Source organism: Pelmatolapia mariae, linkage group LG15 (genome assembly GCF_036321145.2).
Source record: "Pelmatolapia mariae isolate MD_Pm_ZW linkage group LG15, Pm_UMD_F_2, whole genome shotgun sequence".
NCBI lineage: Eukaryota > Metazoa > Chordata > Actinopteri > Cichliformes > Cichlidae > Pelmatolapia > Pelmatolapia mariae.
This window is the reverse complement of record NC_086240.1, coordinates 33619470-33636639: the sequence shown is the minus strand read 5'-3', so window position 1 is coordinate 33636639 and position 17170 is coordinate 33619470. Positions and strand designations below refer to the sequence as shown.

The 17170-nt window shown below is 42.2% G+C and overlaps 2 protein-coding genes across 7 annotated transcripts in view; one reads left to right on the top strand and one right to left on the bottom strand.

Moving 5' to 3' along the window:
* Positions 1 to 8400, bottom strand: part of LOC134643570 (protein bicaudal D homolog 1-like) — a 33289-nt gene extending 24889 nt beyond the window's left edge. For 2 of the 5 annotated variants that reach the window (XM_063496005.1, XM_063496007.1), the window contains exon 1: positions 8064 to 8400. In XM_063496005.1, the coding sequence (XP_063352075.1) occupies positions 8064 to 8297 (234 nt within the window). In that variant the 5' untranslated portion in view covers positions 8298 to 8400. The remainder of the gene's footprint in view (positions 1 to 8063) is intronic. The other 3 variants (XM_063496008.1, XM_063496009.1, XM_063496010.1) reach the window with 2 other exon arrangements.
* Positions 8401 to 8563: 163 nt separating this feature from the next.
* On the top strand, positions 8564 to 17155 carry strap (serine/threonine kinase receptor associated protein). Of its 2 annotated transcripts, none has more exons than XM_063496023.1 (10): positions 8564 to 8670; positions 9658 to 9829; positions 10862 to 10997; positions 11829 to 11910; positions 13655 to 13727; positions 14382 to 14481; positions 14568 to 14705; positions 14868 to 15004; positions 15911 to 16060; positions 16500 to 17155. In XM_063496023.1, the coding sequence occupies exons 2-10, from the start codon at positions 9718 to 9720 to the stop codon at positions 16559 to 16561; spliced, it is 990 nt and encodes a 329-aa protein (XP_063352093.1). In that variant the 5' UTR covers positions 8564 to 8670; positions 9658 to 9717; the 3' UTR covers positions 16562 to 17155. The 2 variants fall into 2 exon arrangements, with proteins under 2 accessions (XP_063352093.1, XP_063352094.1); XM_063496024.1 differs by lacking the exon at positions 8564 to 8670 and adding an exon at positions 9424 to 9526.
* Positions 17156 to 17170: the final 15 nt, after the last annotated feature.

Below are 17170 nucleotides of genomic sequence, written 5' to 3'. Positions count from 1 at the left end.
TATTAGAAGACCTGTGGTGTTTGTTTCTGACCTCTTAGCATCAGAGTACTTTTTTGCCTAAAACCTTAACAGTACTGTGCAAAATTGTTAACCAGCACCTTATCAACACACTGCCAGTGCAATGAAAACATTCATAGAAGAAAAGGGACACAGTAGAACACCATCAGTCATGAAATGCCCTGCCCAGAACCCAGACCTCAACATTGTTAAAGCAGCGTGGCATCATTTTGACAGAGAATGAAAGAAAAGACAGAAACATCAAAGAGATTTGAATGAACCCTGGACACCTATTCCTGAAGGGTTATTTACAGAAATCACTGAAAGCTGCCTGACAGTGTTCAGGTTGTGCTGAAGAATAAATAAGAAGACTTTTGCAAGTATTGTACATCGTGCATATTCTTACAGATATCCTGTTTATATTATGTAAGTATAAAAAAAAATGACAGTGATGACATCCAAATACCAATGATTAAAATGTCCTGCATAGGGAGCAGATTTAACAGAAACAGTAAAACCCCCAAAATGGAACCTTATGGCACACCGTATGAAAAGGATAGGAAGAGTATGGAATTACATTTCTGTCAAAAGTCAAGTGTGACAAAAAATACAATTCAGGCAACTAATTTAATTTCACGGGTCCAGGTAGATGAATAGGAACTCAGCAGCCACGCACAAAAAGAAGTCATCCCAACATGGGCGTGCTTGCTTTGCACGTGCTTTGCATGTGCTCTCAGCTGTAGGCTCTCTGCGCCCACAGCTGAATCCTAAACCTCCAACAGTTATTGTTTCGTGTAACATTGGAAATATTAAGAACTGTCACTAGATCATTTTAGTGCTGAAGAAATCTTTAAAATGGAGGGACACGTTCAGGACACAAGTTCTGGAGCCTCTGCACTGCTGTCCCATTAATCTGTTGTACAATCTTACATATCTCTTAGGATTAAAAAACAGTGCCCAATTATAAGTTTGGGAAAAATACAGGCAATTAAACCTGCCAATAAAACGTTGTTCAATCGGCAAGAAACACTGTAACTGCACGTAACAAGACTGGATTGGGGTGCTTCAAAACATGCCCTAGAATTCTACGGCTTTCAAGAGTTTTTAGTATTAAAGTAATGCTAGTGATAAATTAATACATGCACTAATGCACAGTAGAAATACCAGCTGGCAAACTTAACTCTCAAAAAGTCAACAAATCCTAGAAACTGTCTAGTTGCTCCGAACCTTACCAAAAATGTTTTACAATATAACTTGATAATGCTATCCAAGTTGTAAAGTTATTAGAATATAAATTACTTAGAATCCTTCGAAATCATTTATATGAGTCAAACCAAAAAAAAGCATACAAATTTGTCTGAAAATTACAACGACTAACCTAACCCTGCTAATTCTTTGCAGAGATCACCAAAGTTGGTGCCACACTGAATGTAGTGGCGAATGACATATCCATTACGAAATCTGACACCATGGAACTCAAAAACACTGCGAATTCGCTTCAAACAAGAGTCTTGAAAGTAGAAAGTCCGATCTCTAATGTGAAGGACAGCATAGCTAGCCTAGTGAGGGAAAACAAAGTGTCAGCCAGGCCTCTCGAAATATTGTGGAGCCGAGTGGATGACCTAGAAAATAGAAACAGATAAAACAATAGGCAAAGAGGTAGGACGCAATATGAATGTGTGTGTTAGGAAGATACTGTCTGGTGGTCTTGGGCTAAGTGGGGAAGAGTTTTGATTTGGCTGCCGCTAAGAAACAGAAAGGGTTGTCATGGGAGGAACGTACCCTTTCCCTCTATGAGGACTTGAAAAAGAAATGCAGAGACAGATGTAGACTGTTCAGCCAATAATGAAAACACAGAGAAATCAAACTCTTGCCAACCTCAAATTCACATGGAAAAGCAGAGCTCTATTTGTAAGCTCTACTTACAAGGAGGTGGAAAGTTTTGTCCTAAATAACTGAGTTCTACAGTTTGATGTCTAGGGAGAAGAGGTGTGACTACAATGAGTACAAGATACAATGGGTTCAAAGGTTTTCGAGCACTGTTAACCCAGACAGATGATGGAGAGCAAGAAGGTAGCTTACAGGACTCACACAGACCAGACTCAACAAACTCAGGCCGAAGAGGGACTTCACACTGCTCTGTTCGTTTTTTAGCAGTGCTTTTGGATTTAACTTTTTATAATCCTTTTTTTCTTCTCTCTCTTTTTTTCTTAGCATGCTGTCTGTGCAGATGCTTGCAACGAACCAAAGTTGTGTTCGTAGCATAACATAGTTGTTGCACTCTACAATTGCACTTGCATCCCTTTGTGCAATAAAAATAAAGGTAATGTCCATAACTACGCTGTAGACTGCACCACTATTTTCATTCTCTGACACACAAACTGAAGTCAGCTGACTGTAGCACAAGTGCAAGTGGAACCAATAAGCAGAATCGCAACGAATACCTGTGACCGTGTAATGAATTTATTTGCTGGGATCATGTTTTTTTTCTCGTGCACAACTTTTGACAGAAACATCATTCCACAGCAGAGGACCTGAACTTAGAAAGGATAGTTCAGACAAATACGACCAGAACCGGCATCAGTTCTCCTGCATCACCGCATCATAACAAGAGCTGTTTCAGTAAAATGATCCAGAATACTGTATTTGTCCAAGAGAGCTGTGAGCTGCTTAGCAACAGCCTTTTCTAACATCTTAGTAATAAACAGTAATTTTGAGATTGGTCTGTAACTGGTATAAAGAGAGAAGGGTTAAGGGTTTGGGGTGACCACAATCTTGAAACGAGCAGGGAATTTATCAGGAACTAGTTAAGTGCTGAATATAGTAAGGAAAAAGTGACTAATAGACTGAAAGACACTCTTGAACAAAGCTGCACTTAAAATGTTGCAAGAAGGAAAATGCTTTCATTGAGTCAACTAGTTTGACCAGCTCGGGTAAAGGAACAGGTCAAGATCTTTCTAAAATAGCTAGCTGAGGTGGAGCAGGTATAGAGAGCACGGCTGACCAAGGAAAAATCGTATTTATCACATTACTGAGATCTTCTACAAGGAAAGAAAATTTTCACAGGAGCAGAAATATGACTAATAGTGATGAATAAAACCTGAGGGTAACCTCTGCTCTCTGAAACCCTGTGTGAAAAATAAGCAGTCCTCACATCTCTGACTGAAGTGTTAACAGATCACAGACCAAAGCAGCTAAAACACCATTAACAAGCAGCATGGTGTGTCTTTGAGCATATGGGTGTCTTTTATTTTACCCAGCTAAAATTCTTTAAAGTTGTAAAACAGATAACTGATAATCTACAAAGTAATGGTTTGTGGTTTAAATTATTTATGTGAAAAGTATTCAGAGCCCATCACAGCACAGAAACAGTGTTAGTGAAGGTTACAAATGATCTTCTTATGGCCTCTGACAGTGGACTCATCTCTGTGCTTGTCCTGCTAGACCTCAGTGCAGCGTTTGATACCGTCGACCATAATATCCTATTAGAACAATTAGAGCACACTGTAGGTATTACAGGTACTGCAATGCAGTGGTTTGTATCATATCTATCTAATAGACTCCAATTTGTTCATGTAAATGAAGAGTCCTCTTCACACACTAAGGTTAATTATGGAGTTCCACAGGGTTCAGTGCTAGGACCAGTTTATATGCCTTAGGCATAGCATACATTTTCACTGCCATGCAGATGACACACAATCTATTTATCAATGAAGCCAGATAACACACACCAATTAGTTAAACTGCAGGAATGTCTTAAAGACATAAATACCTGGATGACCTCTAATTTCCTGCTCCCAAGTTTAGATAAAACTGAGGTTTTTGTACTCGGCCCTAAATATAATAAAAAGGTCTTTCAATGTGTATATTAAGCAGATATGTCGGACTGCTTTCTTGCATTTGTGCAATATCTCTAAAATTAGAAATATCCGCTTTCATACTTATGTTGAAAACTGGTTCATGCATTTATTACTTCTAGGCTGGACAACTGTAATTCATTATTAATGGGCTGCCCTAAAACTCGTTGAAAAACCTTCAGTTGATCCAAAATACTGATATAGACTAGAAAGAGAGAGCATATTTCCCCCAAATTGGCTTTTTTTCATTGACTCCCTGTTAAATCTCCTCACAAATCTCATAGTACCATATTACCCTGGTCTAAGACTGCTGGCTGACTTGTGGTTCCTTGAACATTTAACAGTGAAATGGGAGGCAGAGCCTTCAGCTTTCTGGCCCCTCTTCTGTGGAACCAGCTCCCAGTTTGGATTTGGGAGACAAACACCCTTCTCTGCTTTTAAGATTAGACCTAAAACGTTCCTTTTTGATAAATCATATAGTTAGTGACCCTGACTCATCCCTTAGTTACACTAAAATAAGCTGGTTTAGGTCATCTTATTAGGTCTAACTGTCAGACTCTGCTGGTGACGTGGATCCTGGGTTCCTCCAGGGACATGACAATGCATACCCTCATGTGACGAGACAAGGGCTGCAGCTATCAATTATTGTAGTAATCTATCAATTATTCCATCAATGAATCGAATAATCAGATAAGAAATACTTTTGTCTTATTGATGAGCAATAACAAATGTCTTGATGCATGCGCAATCATCCAGGTAAGTAAATCTCCAAAAGTTGATTCTGTTCCTCTGGACGTAGCGTTTTCAGTGGGAGAAATATTTCGTCACTCATCCAGGTGACTTCTTCGGTCTCCAGAAGTCTCCTGAAGAAGTCACTTGGATGAGTGACGAAACATTTCTCCCACTGAAAACGCTACGTCCAGAGGAACAGAATCAACTTTTGATGAGTAATAACAAATATTCAGAAGGGAAAAAACTTCAGAATGAACTGCTAATTGGGTTCCATTTTAGAAGTTGCAATGTTTTAAAGTTTACCAGCATACAACATCTGTTAAGAAAAAAAAAACAATAAAAAAAAAACTTAAATGCAAAATTTTATATTTATAAATATACTATTTACTCAATGAATCATTGCAGCCCTGGATGAGAGCATGCAGGCAGTCCTGGAGGATGAATGAATTTGTGACAATGACTGGCCCCCATGCTTGCCTGACCCACATCTGCTAGAACACCTAAGGGACGTCATATTTCTCTGCATCTGACACTGCCAGGTTGCACCTCAAGACTGTCCAGAAGCTCAGTGATGCCCTGGTCCAGGATGGTTTCCTGTGTTCTTGGGCCACTTAACACAAACTTTAAAATGTGTGAGGGATTGACTGAATTAACACTTAGGAGTGGATTCATTCAATCATAGTCATAGGAAACAAAATTAGCACCAAAAAGTTAAAATTACATGAGAATTATTTTTTGCAGCCTAAAGACAACAAACAAAATGGTAACTTGTGCTGCTATTAGTACATGCTAACTTAGTCTTAGTTGTTGCTGTTCATAGCAATGAAAACAACTGTACAATATTCCAAAAAGTTGATTCTGTTCTGTCTGCATCTGAGGCTGAATCTCATGTGGTTCCTGTAATCACCATCTTACATGCTGTTTGCTCATACTGACGTACACAGTTAGGCAGTCCTTGCCAAAGTTGGTTAAAATTTCTTGATGCATACTAGATGACTGAGCATGAATCAAGACAAACTGTAAAAAAACACAAAAATGAATCATGGATTCAGTCCTGCTCCTGTAGGTCATCTCTGTCCTGAATGTATTTTTAAAAAGAAGACAGAAGAGAAACAGAGGCAGTAGAGATGTAGCCTGGCCCCTATAATTTAAGAAATTCCATACAGAAAACTAAATATTCTCTAAATTAATGGAGTCACATGGACACATTTACACATTCAAACTGGTGGATTAGTGTTAGCATACAGTAGCTCTCCAATAAATGTAAGTCAGAAAAATTACAAGATCCCAAAATTATTTCTGAGACTGACTATGAGACTCACTGGAGGTGAATCATTATCACCATTAAGCTCCAGTGTGGATAAAAACCCCATGCAGAATTACACAATTCTATAAAATATATTGAGTAGTAAAGCTGAGAACTTAAAAGTCTTGAAAGACAAACAAACTACACGTGGTGAAATGCCCCAATGGTTCTTTAAAACTCTACCAACATTTCTATGGTATGACCTAGCTGAGGCTTGCAGAATGTGCTGTCTCATGTCGATAAATGGCCAGTGCCCATCCATTCTCTTCTGCTTATCCTTATCAGGGTCACGGGGGGCTGCAGCCTATCCCAGCTACCATAACACAAGAGGCGGTGTACAACCTGGACAGGCCACCAGCTTGATGCAGGGTTAGCACAGAGAGACAGAAACCAGTCGATAAGGAGTGAACACCTAATCACCAGTTAACCTAACCCCATTAATTACGTGTCTTTGGACAAACACATGGAAATTCCACCACACCACACTCCGCAAAGATGGTGAAGTCAAATTGGGGTTGTTCTTGCCAGGAGGCAACAGTGCTAACCACTGCACCACCTGCCAACTAGCATGAAGGAAACCAAAGTCCGTGGGGAGTATGGTTGCAAAGCTGAAACTTAAAAAGAAGGGGACAACCAGAAGTGTAGCCTGCACCGTTATTTAACTCTAAATGAAGAAACTTCGCCCGGCCCGGACACTGCTACTATATCTGGTACGTGGACTGAGATTTATATAAAGCTCTTCTAGTCTTACTGACCACTCCAAGTGCTTTTCTACAAAAAGCCACATTCACACATTCATATAGCCCTTTATTCTTTGCCATAAATGCTTCAGCTTTGCCACTCAGACAGTGACGGACTGGAAATTTGGGGATTTGGTATCCTGCCCAAGGACACTTTAATATGTAGACCTCTCTGATTTACCCTGAGATTGAAGGAGAGCGAATACTAATCTCACGTTCATTACGTGGACACAAACGCAAACAGGTTTATGAGGTGCCAGCGTTGTTGTATTGTATTTAGCGGCTTTCTGTGCTGCCCTCAGTTATGCAAAAGATTTTTGGTAATGTTGATGTCCGGGTTCTGGGGTGGCCTGTCCATGACTGATTGTATTCTACTGTGCGCTTTTCTATCCATGTATACTTTTAGTGCAGTGGCAGTGCATTTGGGATCGTTGCGATACTGAAAAATTATTGGTTTTGATGGATTTTTTCCTATTTCTTAAAGACATTTTCCATAGATGCAAATAAAGAAATGGGCAGGTGTGGCTCAGGTGGTGGAACAGGTCAGTGCTGACTCCTCCAGTCCTACTTGTGCCCACAAGTAGCCTTGGGCAATGTACTGAACCCTGAGCTGCTCCTGATGCATCTATTGGAATTTGAGTGTGAGTGAATGTTAAAAAATGCTTGGGCATAGATTAAAGCACTGAATGCGTATGTATGAGATTGAGTAAATGAGACTTGCAGCAGGAAGTCCTGTGAGTGCTCAACAACAGCACCATAAAAGTACCAGCCCATGTAATAATAATGTGTTTTGTTTCCAGCAGCCTGCAACACAAGTTCCTAAAGATAAAATTTAAACTGGTTCTTTGAAAATTTGCCTGTTATGTGAAGTCATAGGGTGCCTTTTCATGTTCGAATGATTCATAGGTCAGTGTTAAATGGATTTAAAAACAAAAAACATTCCTCTGAAAATCGTCAGTTACAAGGACTGGACTGAAGATGAGTGGAAAAAGCTGCCATTGTCCAAAAAAGCCCATGAGAAAGCTAAGAACTCTTGAAACCAGTTAAAAATGACAAGAAAACCAGACTCTTTGGAAGCATGATATAAAGAAATGGTGGGTGTATGAGGGGAATTTAGTATTTTGCTCAGAAAGCTTGTAGTGTGTGAAATATAATGACTTGATTTAAAAACAGATTAAATAAAGAGCATAAAGCAACTAGCCTGTATTACAGTACCGTCTTTAATCTTTGACAAGCTAACTGAAGCCATATTGGCTAAAGAGCTGGCATGTCCAGCAGGTGTGACTACAGGTGAAGTGTGCACAGACAGGCTTTTTAATGAACCACCCTGTGAGCTCATAACATCCTCCAGCGGGTGCAGGTGAGAAGGTGCTGTCAGAAACGCCTCACGCTAATCAGACCAGTGCATGAATTTCGAGTAAGGAGTCATACCCCTGCTGACCCCACCTCCTGCAGCTGCTCCAGCTCCACCCTTAGCGCCTCCTGCTCGGCCTCCAGGTCGGCGTACTGCTGCTTCAGGCTCTGGTTCTCCTCCAGAACCGCCAGTCCGCACTCCGCCGCCCGTATCTTCTCGCGGTTGGCCTCCGCCAGCTCCCGGGTCAGGCGCTCCACCTCGGCCCGATATTCCTCTACCGTATCCCCGCATCCTGCTCCTCCGGCAGCCATCGTTCCTCTGTCCCTCCCTCTGCCCTCTCTTCCCTGCGGCGGACGAACAGAGAGCCCTGCCAGAGGGAGAAAACAAGCCCCACCGCCTCCCCTGGGGGAGTCCCAACGTCCTGCAACTCAAACAGCACCAGCGAGCATCCACGGCTTTCACAGCGCTGCTGCCATCGCAGCGGGAGTATCCTCTGCCATGCGATGCTCGGAAAGATGCGTCCTCTCTCTCCTCCCTCTGATTCGGTTTTCTGCTTATTCACCGGCAGCAGGACGCCATCTCTGCCCGCAGCCGTGAAGCAAGGCACCTTCCTCTCTCCCTGTCATCCTGCTGCACACTGAGCGTTTACAGTAATACATCCCATGCACGCAGCGCCCTCTGAAGGTAAGAGTATAAATACATTCTTTCTGTTTTATGGAGGCGAACGAAACAAAGAGTTGTAATAGTTTCATTCCTGGTGTGAGATCTGCCGGTACCTCAACACTAAAAACTAGAAAGCATTCGCATACAGCTGCACGTCTTTTACAGCCTTAGAGCCTTCACGGGCTCTTGAAGTGCGCTCATCCAAGTAACACTGACAGTATGTGCTGTGATAATATTACATAAATAAGTAATACAAATAAACAGTCAATCTCTGTTTGAAATGTTAGTATATGTCCTGTTTACAAAGTAGCTTTGATGCCTTCCATGTCACAACGTTTAACTGTGTCTTTTACACGATGAAAAGTCTGAGTTAAAGTTTGAAAACGAAAACGAGCTGACCGGTAGCTCATGAAGAATAGTGGTGGGTAGATCAACCCAGGTATTGATAATAACGATAGATATTTATAGAACATTTAAACTATAGAAGCGCCATTTAATAATTATACATCTAATAAATAATGACATATTGCTCTCTCCCACATAAGCCTCCTTTATAGGGTGAAAGGTATTGGTATTGGTATGGACATTACTGTCCGTTTTTACTTGATAACGGATCGATATCAACATTTCTCTCAGCACTGCTGAAGAAGCCTTTATTCAATATTTGTTCATTCAAAATTTAAAAAGTATCAATGTCCGTTAGAAGCGATGACACTTTTACTATGAAAGGCATCGGAAGTGTTATCCTCGTGATTAGCGGAACTGGCGTAACACACCGGCAACATCAACGTCTCTATGGTTGTTTGGCCGTGTCGCACGTTGCTAGTTAGTTGCAATGTTGTAGCTATTAGCACGGTAGCCGTTCCTTCGCTGGAAGGTAGAGCTGTACGACAGATCTACAGTTTATTCTTTCTGATTCACAGTGTGAGCAGCAGCAGCTAACTGCTGTCCAACGGAACATATCCTACAAAGCTAGCTTGTTATCTTGTTTTCCTTCTGCTCCGCTAGTTTTCCTAGCTTGCTAGCTAGCCGCTAGCATCCAACCGTCTCCCGGCCGGCCGGAGGACCATGGCGATGAGACAGACTCCCCTCACCTGCTCCGGTCACACCCGACCTGTGGTGGACCTGGCCTTCAGTGGAATTACTCCTTATGGATACTTCCTCATCAGCGCCTGCAAGGGTGAGAGGTGTTGGCAGGACTATGAATATAAAGTAGCCTGTGACAATCTGGTGTTACTCCTGGACGTGGTCTGTTGCGGGTTGGGCTTTAAAATGAGCCCTTTATAAAACATGATATTCCTCCATTGATTGACTTTGTGTCTTTGTATTGTTTTCTGGTGTCATTAAGTGCGTCTGTGTGCGCGCGGGGGCGCATATGTGTGTGAGCCTGAGAGAGAGAGAGAGGAACATGCGGATAGCTTAACTACTGATGGTTTACCTTCCTCCTAAAGTTTGATCTCGAATTGTATAACTTTGTTTTAAAAGCATAGAAAAGATTACATCCTGCCTATCATTATCTGATCATGTCCTAAAGTCCGTGATCAGATAATGATCGTCTCTGGGCTGTCAGATGGTATTCCTGTTACTGAGTTGCTACAGATCTGCAACTAAACTGCCCTGAGAAAGATGGCTTTTGAAAGCAAACAGTGTTCCTATTCCTAGATTTCCTAGGTTAAGTTCTTTTTTTCTTTTTTTTCTTTTTTTTTTTTTTTAGAAAGAGTCATTTATTAATAGCTTGCATGGAGGATGCTGACTCACCAACTAATCAGTATTGAAGTGAGCAGTAGTGAAGCTGTTACAACTGAAGGCAAACATTTTCTGAACAGTGAAGGTGTCAAGGTTGTGCCTTACTGTTTCAGGGTTAAACCAACACATTGCAAAAGATGCAGCTTTTGCTTTTTGTTTGCACTGCACTCTTAACTTTCACTACCACTTAGCAACTAATTGGCAAGTGCTTGCAGACAAGTCTGCATGTTCCATACAAACTGACGTGGCAGTCTGCTAGCAAAAAAAGCAACCGCAAGGAGGTTTTCAATGCAGTACCAACTCTTTACAACCAATTTTACCTAGCAACAATCAAATGTCACCCTAGAAGTCAGTGACCCCTGCTTGTCACACAGTCAGCAGGACCTAGCAGACACCTGTGGATTATCCTTACTGTCGCCTGCTGTTACACTGTGATGCTCACATCCCCTCTGCTTCTCTCCATCAGATGGCAAGCCCATGTTGCGCCAGGGAGACACAGGGGACTGGATAGGAACGTTTCTGGGTCACAAGGGCGCTGTCTGGGGAGCCACTCTAAACACAGACGCCACCAAAGCAGCGACTGCTGCTGCCGACTTCACAGCGTGAGTTCACACACTCAGACTAAACTAGCCTGAAAGAAGCAGTGATCCTCAGTGCTCCTCTCTGTGGATCATCTGTCATGCATCCATTGGCAGTGTTGTATTGTTGTATGTACTCTGAAACCTCAGTTCATGTGTGATCTGGTCTCATTTCATTTCAAGATAACCTTAAACGGCTGTTTTGCTTCATGCTATGGTATTGATAATCGATCACTTAGATGTGAGCGTTAGTACAGGCTTCAGGGACCTTTCTAGCTTGGCTATAGCAGTGACGTAGCCCACATGCCTTTATGATAGACATGGTCACCATGGTGACCCTTGCTTTCCCAGCATCCTTCTAAGAAAAAGCTTTATACTGAATAAAGTAAAGCCATTTTTATTAGTGTAATCATGAGCTGAACTCTGTGGCCAATAGAATATCCTGCTGCTCCTATTATTTCATTGTTATTTATCCCTTTGTTCCAGCAAAGCAAGGACAATTCTGCTATTCAACATTAAGACTTTTAGCTAGTGCCAACATTCAGTGACACAACAGCTAAATCTTTAGTCCTGCTAAATGTTGTCTTATTTTCCAAGAGTCTGTTATTGGCCAATATATTGATGTACCCGTCATTCTCACTGATTTCTAAGACAAGGCTCTGACTTGTTCTATCACATGTATGTTACAGAGTAAACAGTTTTGCACACTGAGCTTTGAATGAGTTTTCTGCATATGTGTCTTCTGACTTTGTCTCTTATATAAAGCAGCCTCTGCATTCACACATATTACACTGACACACACACACTCACACAGTGTGAGGTCACTGTTAACAGCTCCCTTGTGGACTTTTGCAGAAAGGTGTGGGATGCAGTGAGTGGAGATGAGGTCCTGTCTCTGGCACACAAACACATTGTGAAAACTGTCAGCTTTACTCAGGTCAGTGCACTTCATCATGCGCTCCTTGTGGGTTTAAATTGATGCACACCTTTCACCAAGAACAGAATATAGTTGGTAAGGTAAAATTTTAGTCCAGTCAGTGCTGTGAAACAAGTTCTTTGTCAGTGTTGATCACTAACCAGAAGTTAACAGGCCCTGGCCTGCTCAAGTTCAAATCACCATTTAGTAAAAGATTTAAGTGATCAGATGTAAACATTTGAGCCTGCATGTCCGTAGTGATTCTAGGGCCAAAGCTTTAGCAGTGCTCAGCTCCAGTTACAATGTCATGCATGCAGTGCCTTGTAATAAATATTAGTTAAATATGCTGTTTGCAAAGATTCACTGGATACATGTTACAGTGTTGCGTTCAAAAGCAAACGGATTAGCTGGATGACCATGAGGTGTTTTCTCACCTATAGTTGTTTTCCTCTGGTCTGAATTGTTTGATGAGTTTGCAAACTTGTAGCTTTTCGCCATGAAAAGCCACAGCATGATTTTTAATTATTTTCACAACAAGTGAAAAAGTGAACTCCAAGCGAGCCAAAATGCAGCACTACAAACCGCATGAAAATGTTCAGTCTGCTTATTGGCTATATATGCCTGGGATGGAAGAAAATGCTGTGTTTTGGATTATTGGAAAACTTGGAGAATTTACATTCATTTCACAGGTAGCTTCTAGCCTGTACAGACCTTTGCACATCTGTAGTACCTTGTTGCATCCCAGAATACAAAGCATTCTGTTCATCAGTCTGAAAAAACGTTTCTCCCACTGAAAACTTTTGTGGGATTTTCTTACCTGGATGATTGAGCATGCATCAGGAGATGGCTACACAACATTTTTTTTTTAGCTCAAACTTGTAATGTACAGGTTTGGGTAGTTGGTTCTGATCGGGGTTGAATCACGTTGATTTAAATGAACTAAGCGCACAGGTGTGAAAACACCTTAAGAATCACTTAGAAGTTCTCCTGCTCCTGGTGAACTCTGGAATAGTGTACGCAGATGGACACATTTGGGGCACCATGAATTTTGAATAAAGCACCACACTTAAAGAACTAGCAAGTGTTTACCCACAAAAACTTCACTTTCAAAGTGAAAAAATAAATAAATACAAATACACACACACAGAGAAAATGAGAGGGATTCAATGATGAAGATTGGATACTGGTTGACAAAGTGGGAGAAATGGAGGGCACATGAAGAGGCAAGCTCCTGTGTCTGAGTGGACTCACTGTGGACTCTCAGACTCCTCACAGAGTCCTGGAAAGACACTCACACATTCCTCACACTTTACAACAAACCATCCAAATCTCATTCAGACTGTTCGAAGACAACATGAAAACGTAAAGCTTTGCAGACTCCGATATCCTCTTCCATGTCAGTCACTCAAAAATGTCAGGAATTCATTTTTGGGCAGCTTGCCTGCCTGTACCTCCAGTGAAACGATGAAACGTGTCACTGTCTGTGCTTTTCATGCTTTGTTTTTTGAGCTTGTTTTTTCGCATTTTGCCTCGTCCTCAGTGAACTCTGCTATAGCTTCCTGCTCTATTCCGGCTCACTTATGCTACCGAATGTTGATTGGTTGATGTCTCACATGGGTGACAAGCCCCCACGCCCTCACTCCTCTTACAACTGAAAACTGTGTGCAAATTGACACATGTGCAGGATTATAAATCCAGCTTTACTCTCTGTGCTTGTTGGGTGGGAGTGAAGAGCCTCCCATGAATACGTGCCTCTTTTTGACAGGACAGCAACTGCCTGCTAACTGGAGGTAATGACAAACTGCTGCGTATCTATGACCTGAGCAGCCCTGAAGCAGGTAAGTGGACATGCTCATGCACACACATGTATGTGGGACCATATGACCAGTACATGCTCCCACATATCCATATGTACTGTCGCTAGACCATTACTAGCCACTTGCTGCATGTACTGCAGAGCTCTGTGGGTGTGGGTGGTTATACAGCAGCCGGCAGCATCGGTTTGTGCTGGAACACATAGTAAGACTTGGTAAAATCACAAAATGATCTGCATGATCACTCTTTTGAGATGAAGCTGACAAATTCATCAAGTGTAAATAATTATATACAATGTAACAGTTTATTGTGAAAACTTCCACAGCAGCAGGTGTTACTATGGTAACTCATGGAGAAGGTGCCGTCTGTGCTGGTGGAGGAAGTTGCCTTTATCGATCACTTGTTTACAGTGAGCAGATGGTTACTGTCAGCACAGCTTGGAGCAGTTCACAGCTCACTGTGACCTCACAGAAAGATCCTGGACACGTCAAAACCTAAATATGCCCCAAAGAAGCAAATGCAGTTATGAAACTTTATGCCCTGAAGGTCAAAGGTTGAGCCAGGGCAGGTGTAGAGGTAGCCTGCAATGTGATATGTTTGCTGAGGCACTAAATCAGGAGGAAGTGATTCTGGGTGTGGTATAATGTGTCTGGCTGTTGCTTCTGTGTCCCCGTCAGCTCCACAGGAGATTTCAGGCCACACATCGGCCATAAAAAAGGCGCTGTGGTGCAACAATGACCAGCAGATCCTCTCTGCTGCTGACGACAAAACCATCCGGTCAGTGCACTGTGACACACGCCCTCACCTGTCTTACCTCTCACTTCTGACAGTAGACATAGCAACCACTCTGTTCATGTGTGTAGGCTGTGGGACAGGAGCTCCATGGAGGAGGTGAAAACACTGACCTTTGACACGTCCGTGAGCAGCATGGAGTACGTAGCTGATGGACAGATTCTTGTGATCACGTATGGAAAGACCATAGCTTTCTACAACGCTCTGAGGTCAGCCTGCAGCCACACCCGTTCATTGTCAATGAGTGACGTGTATAAAACAGAGGGCATCCTCCACCTCTGTTAATGCTGATTTATTACTGACTTTGTTATTGAGTAAGCATTCATCATTTATAATTTAAATTTGTTTCTATTTTTATTAATATTCTCAAGCTTGGAATTGATCAAGACTGTGGAGGCCCCAGCTCCTATCAACTCAGCCTCCCTGCATCCAGAGAAGGACTTCTTTGTTGCCGGTGGTGACGACTTCAAGCTCTACAAGTTTGACTACAGCACTAAGGAAGAGCTGGGTGAGCAGCAGAGTGCTCCATTGTGTCGTGAAGAGGAGCAGTCTGACTCCTTTAATGAAATTAGAAACAGAACCTGTCAATACAGAATAAATGCAAGTCATAAGCTCATATTTTATTCACAGCAGAACCTAGGAAGCATATTGAATAATCGCACTGAGCAAACCGTTCATTTTGAATTTGATGGCAGCCACACAACTGTGGAAGAGAGGACAGGGCTGTGTTTCCCCCTGTGCACCATCCTGGCTTCTTTTAACTGCTGAGGGGAGCAGCTGCTGACTTTTCTCACTTTTCCGCTGAGCCCTGAACATCACAGCTATCCAATACTTATGTCTGGCCTTGTCCCTTGCACACAGAGACGTCACCAGATTGTCTTAGTCTGTACATGATGCAGTTTTTACTGAATGTGATCCTCTGGCTCTCTAACATCTTTTCATTCCCACTCATGTTCCTGACCAGAACATTCCACGAGCTGATTCTTTCTTCTTTTTCTTTTTTTTCCAGTCTTTTGCTGCCAACTTTGCTTCAAAGTGTTGCTGCCATCAAATTCAAAATGAGCGTAATGAAAAACATGTGTTGCCAGCGTGCTAGTGCAGGAGACTAATTAAAAACATCTGGGTTTACGAGGTTCTGTTTTCATTTCGGTTTCACATATCCCAACGTTTCTGTTCTGCTTAAGTATGATGTCACTGGGGGGGGGGGGGTTGTTGTGGGGGTTTTTTTTGTTTGTTTGTTTTTTTTTAACTCGCTGTTTGACCATCTCAGCTCAGTTCATGACAGGATCTACTTACTTATCTGTAAATGTGTAAAAAGAAAAAAAGTTTAAACCCTGATTCTTTGATCCATGAAAACATAAAGGAGTAACTGACCAAACGGAGACTAATGGTGGTGCTGCTCATGTGTCTGCAGAATCCTACAAGGGGCACTTTGGTCCGGTGCACTGTGTTCGCTTCAGTCCTGACGGGGAGCTGTATGCGAGTGGCTCGGAGGACGGCACGCTCCGACTGTGGCAGACAGCGGTGGGAAAAACCTACGGCCTGTGGAAGTGTGTCCTTCCTGGTAAGTCTGAACTCTGAACTGATGACACGTGTTCATGCTTTCATCTGGATTCAGTTACATAGCACTGTTACTGTAATGACAGTCATGCTGAACGAATGAATGAAAAAGGTTTTTATAAAGATTAGAGCAATAGAAAGCAGTCTTTGACAACACTGTGTTTCAGTTGTGTGGTGTTGTGCACTGTATATGCACAAGAGACAAAGGTTGTGAGGCGGTGCTGCTGCTGCTGACCAGTCATCTGTTCTGACCTCAGAGCTCTGTGAACTATCCATATGATGTTATACCACAGCATAGCACTTTTTTCAAACCATGTCATGACCACGTGAAAAATACTCGAGTTTAAACTGTGGCAGCATGTAAGATGTTTGTGTGTGTATATTTACAGAACATAGTATGATTTCATGATTATATATATATATGATGATATTACACTTCTCAGAGGACCTGGGGAGTGAGAACCCTGAGCAGCTGTACACCTCCACCCCTGAGATCAAAGCCTGAGGAGAGGGCGTCGCCTTCTGGAGCCTCAACGAGATCCACGAAAGGAGCCAAGTCCAGAGCATTTTCATCCATCAGAACTGATGTGGATACTAAGACTGGCCTGTCTGTCACAGCATCAGTCCACACACCCACCTGCACACCGACAGTCCATGGACAGCATGGGCTGCAGAGTGAAGCAGTAGAGCTGTGAGTGTGAGCTCGTTGCTGCCTGCTTTCTCTCTGATCAGCCCACTTCTGTCTGTCCTCTAACTTCTTTAATGTAGAGTCGCCAACCCCAAACTGCACGACGTCATCATCATCATCGGTTTTGGTTTCAGTGTTGAGGTGTTTGATGAGCTGGACCGAGGCTTGTTTTCTGTTCATGGTTACAGGAATAAATGAGTTAGTGCTTAAGTTCTGAGGCTTTCATTTCTTAAAGAAGCATTGCTTTGAGTATTTTACAGTGTTCTGCTTGAGTATCTAAAGTTGTTCTAAAGTGTCCAAATCAAAGCTAATATTGTTTTGTGACAAAGGAGAGGAAATTATTTCTTGTTTGGTTTCTGTCTTCATTTGTGCGCAGTGATGAAATAAACGGAGCATTACGCTTTTATTTGAAAGTAATGCACAAAG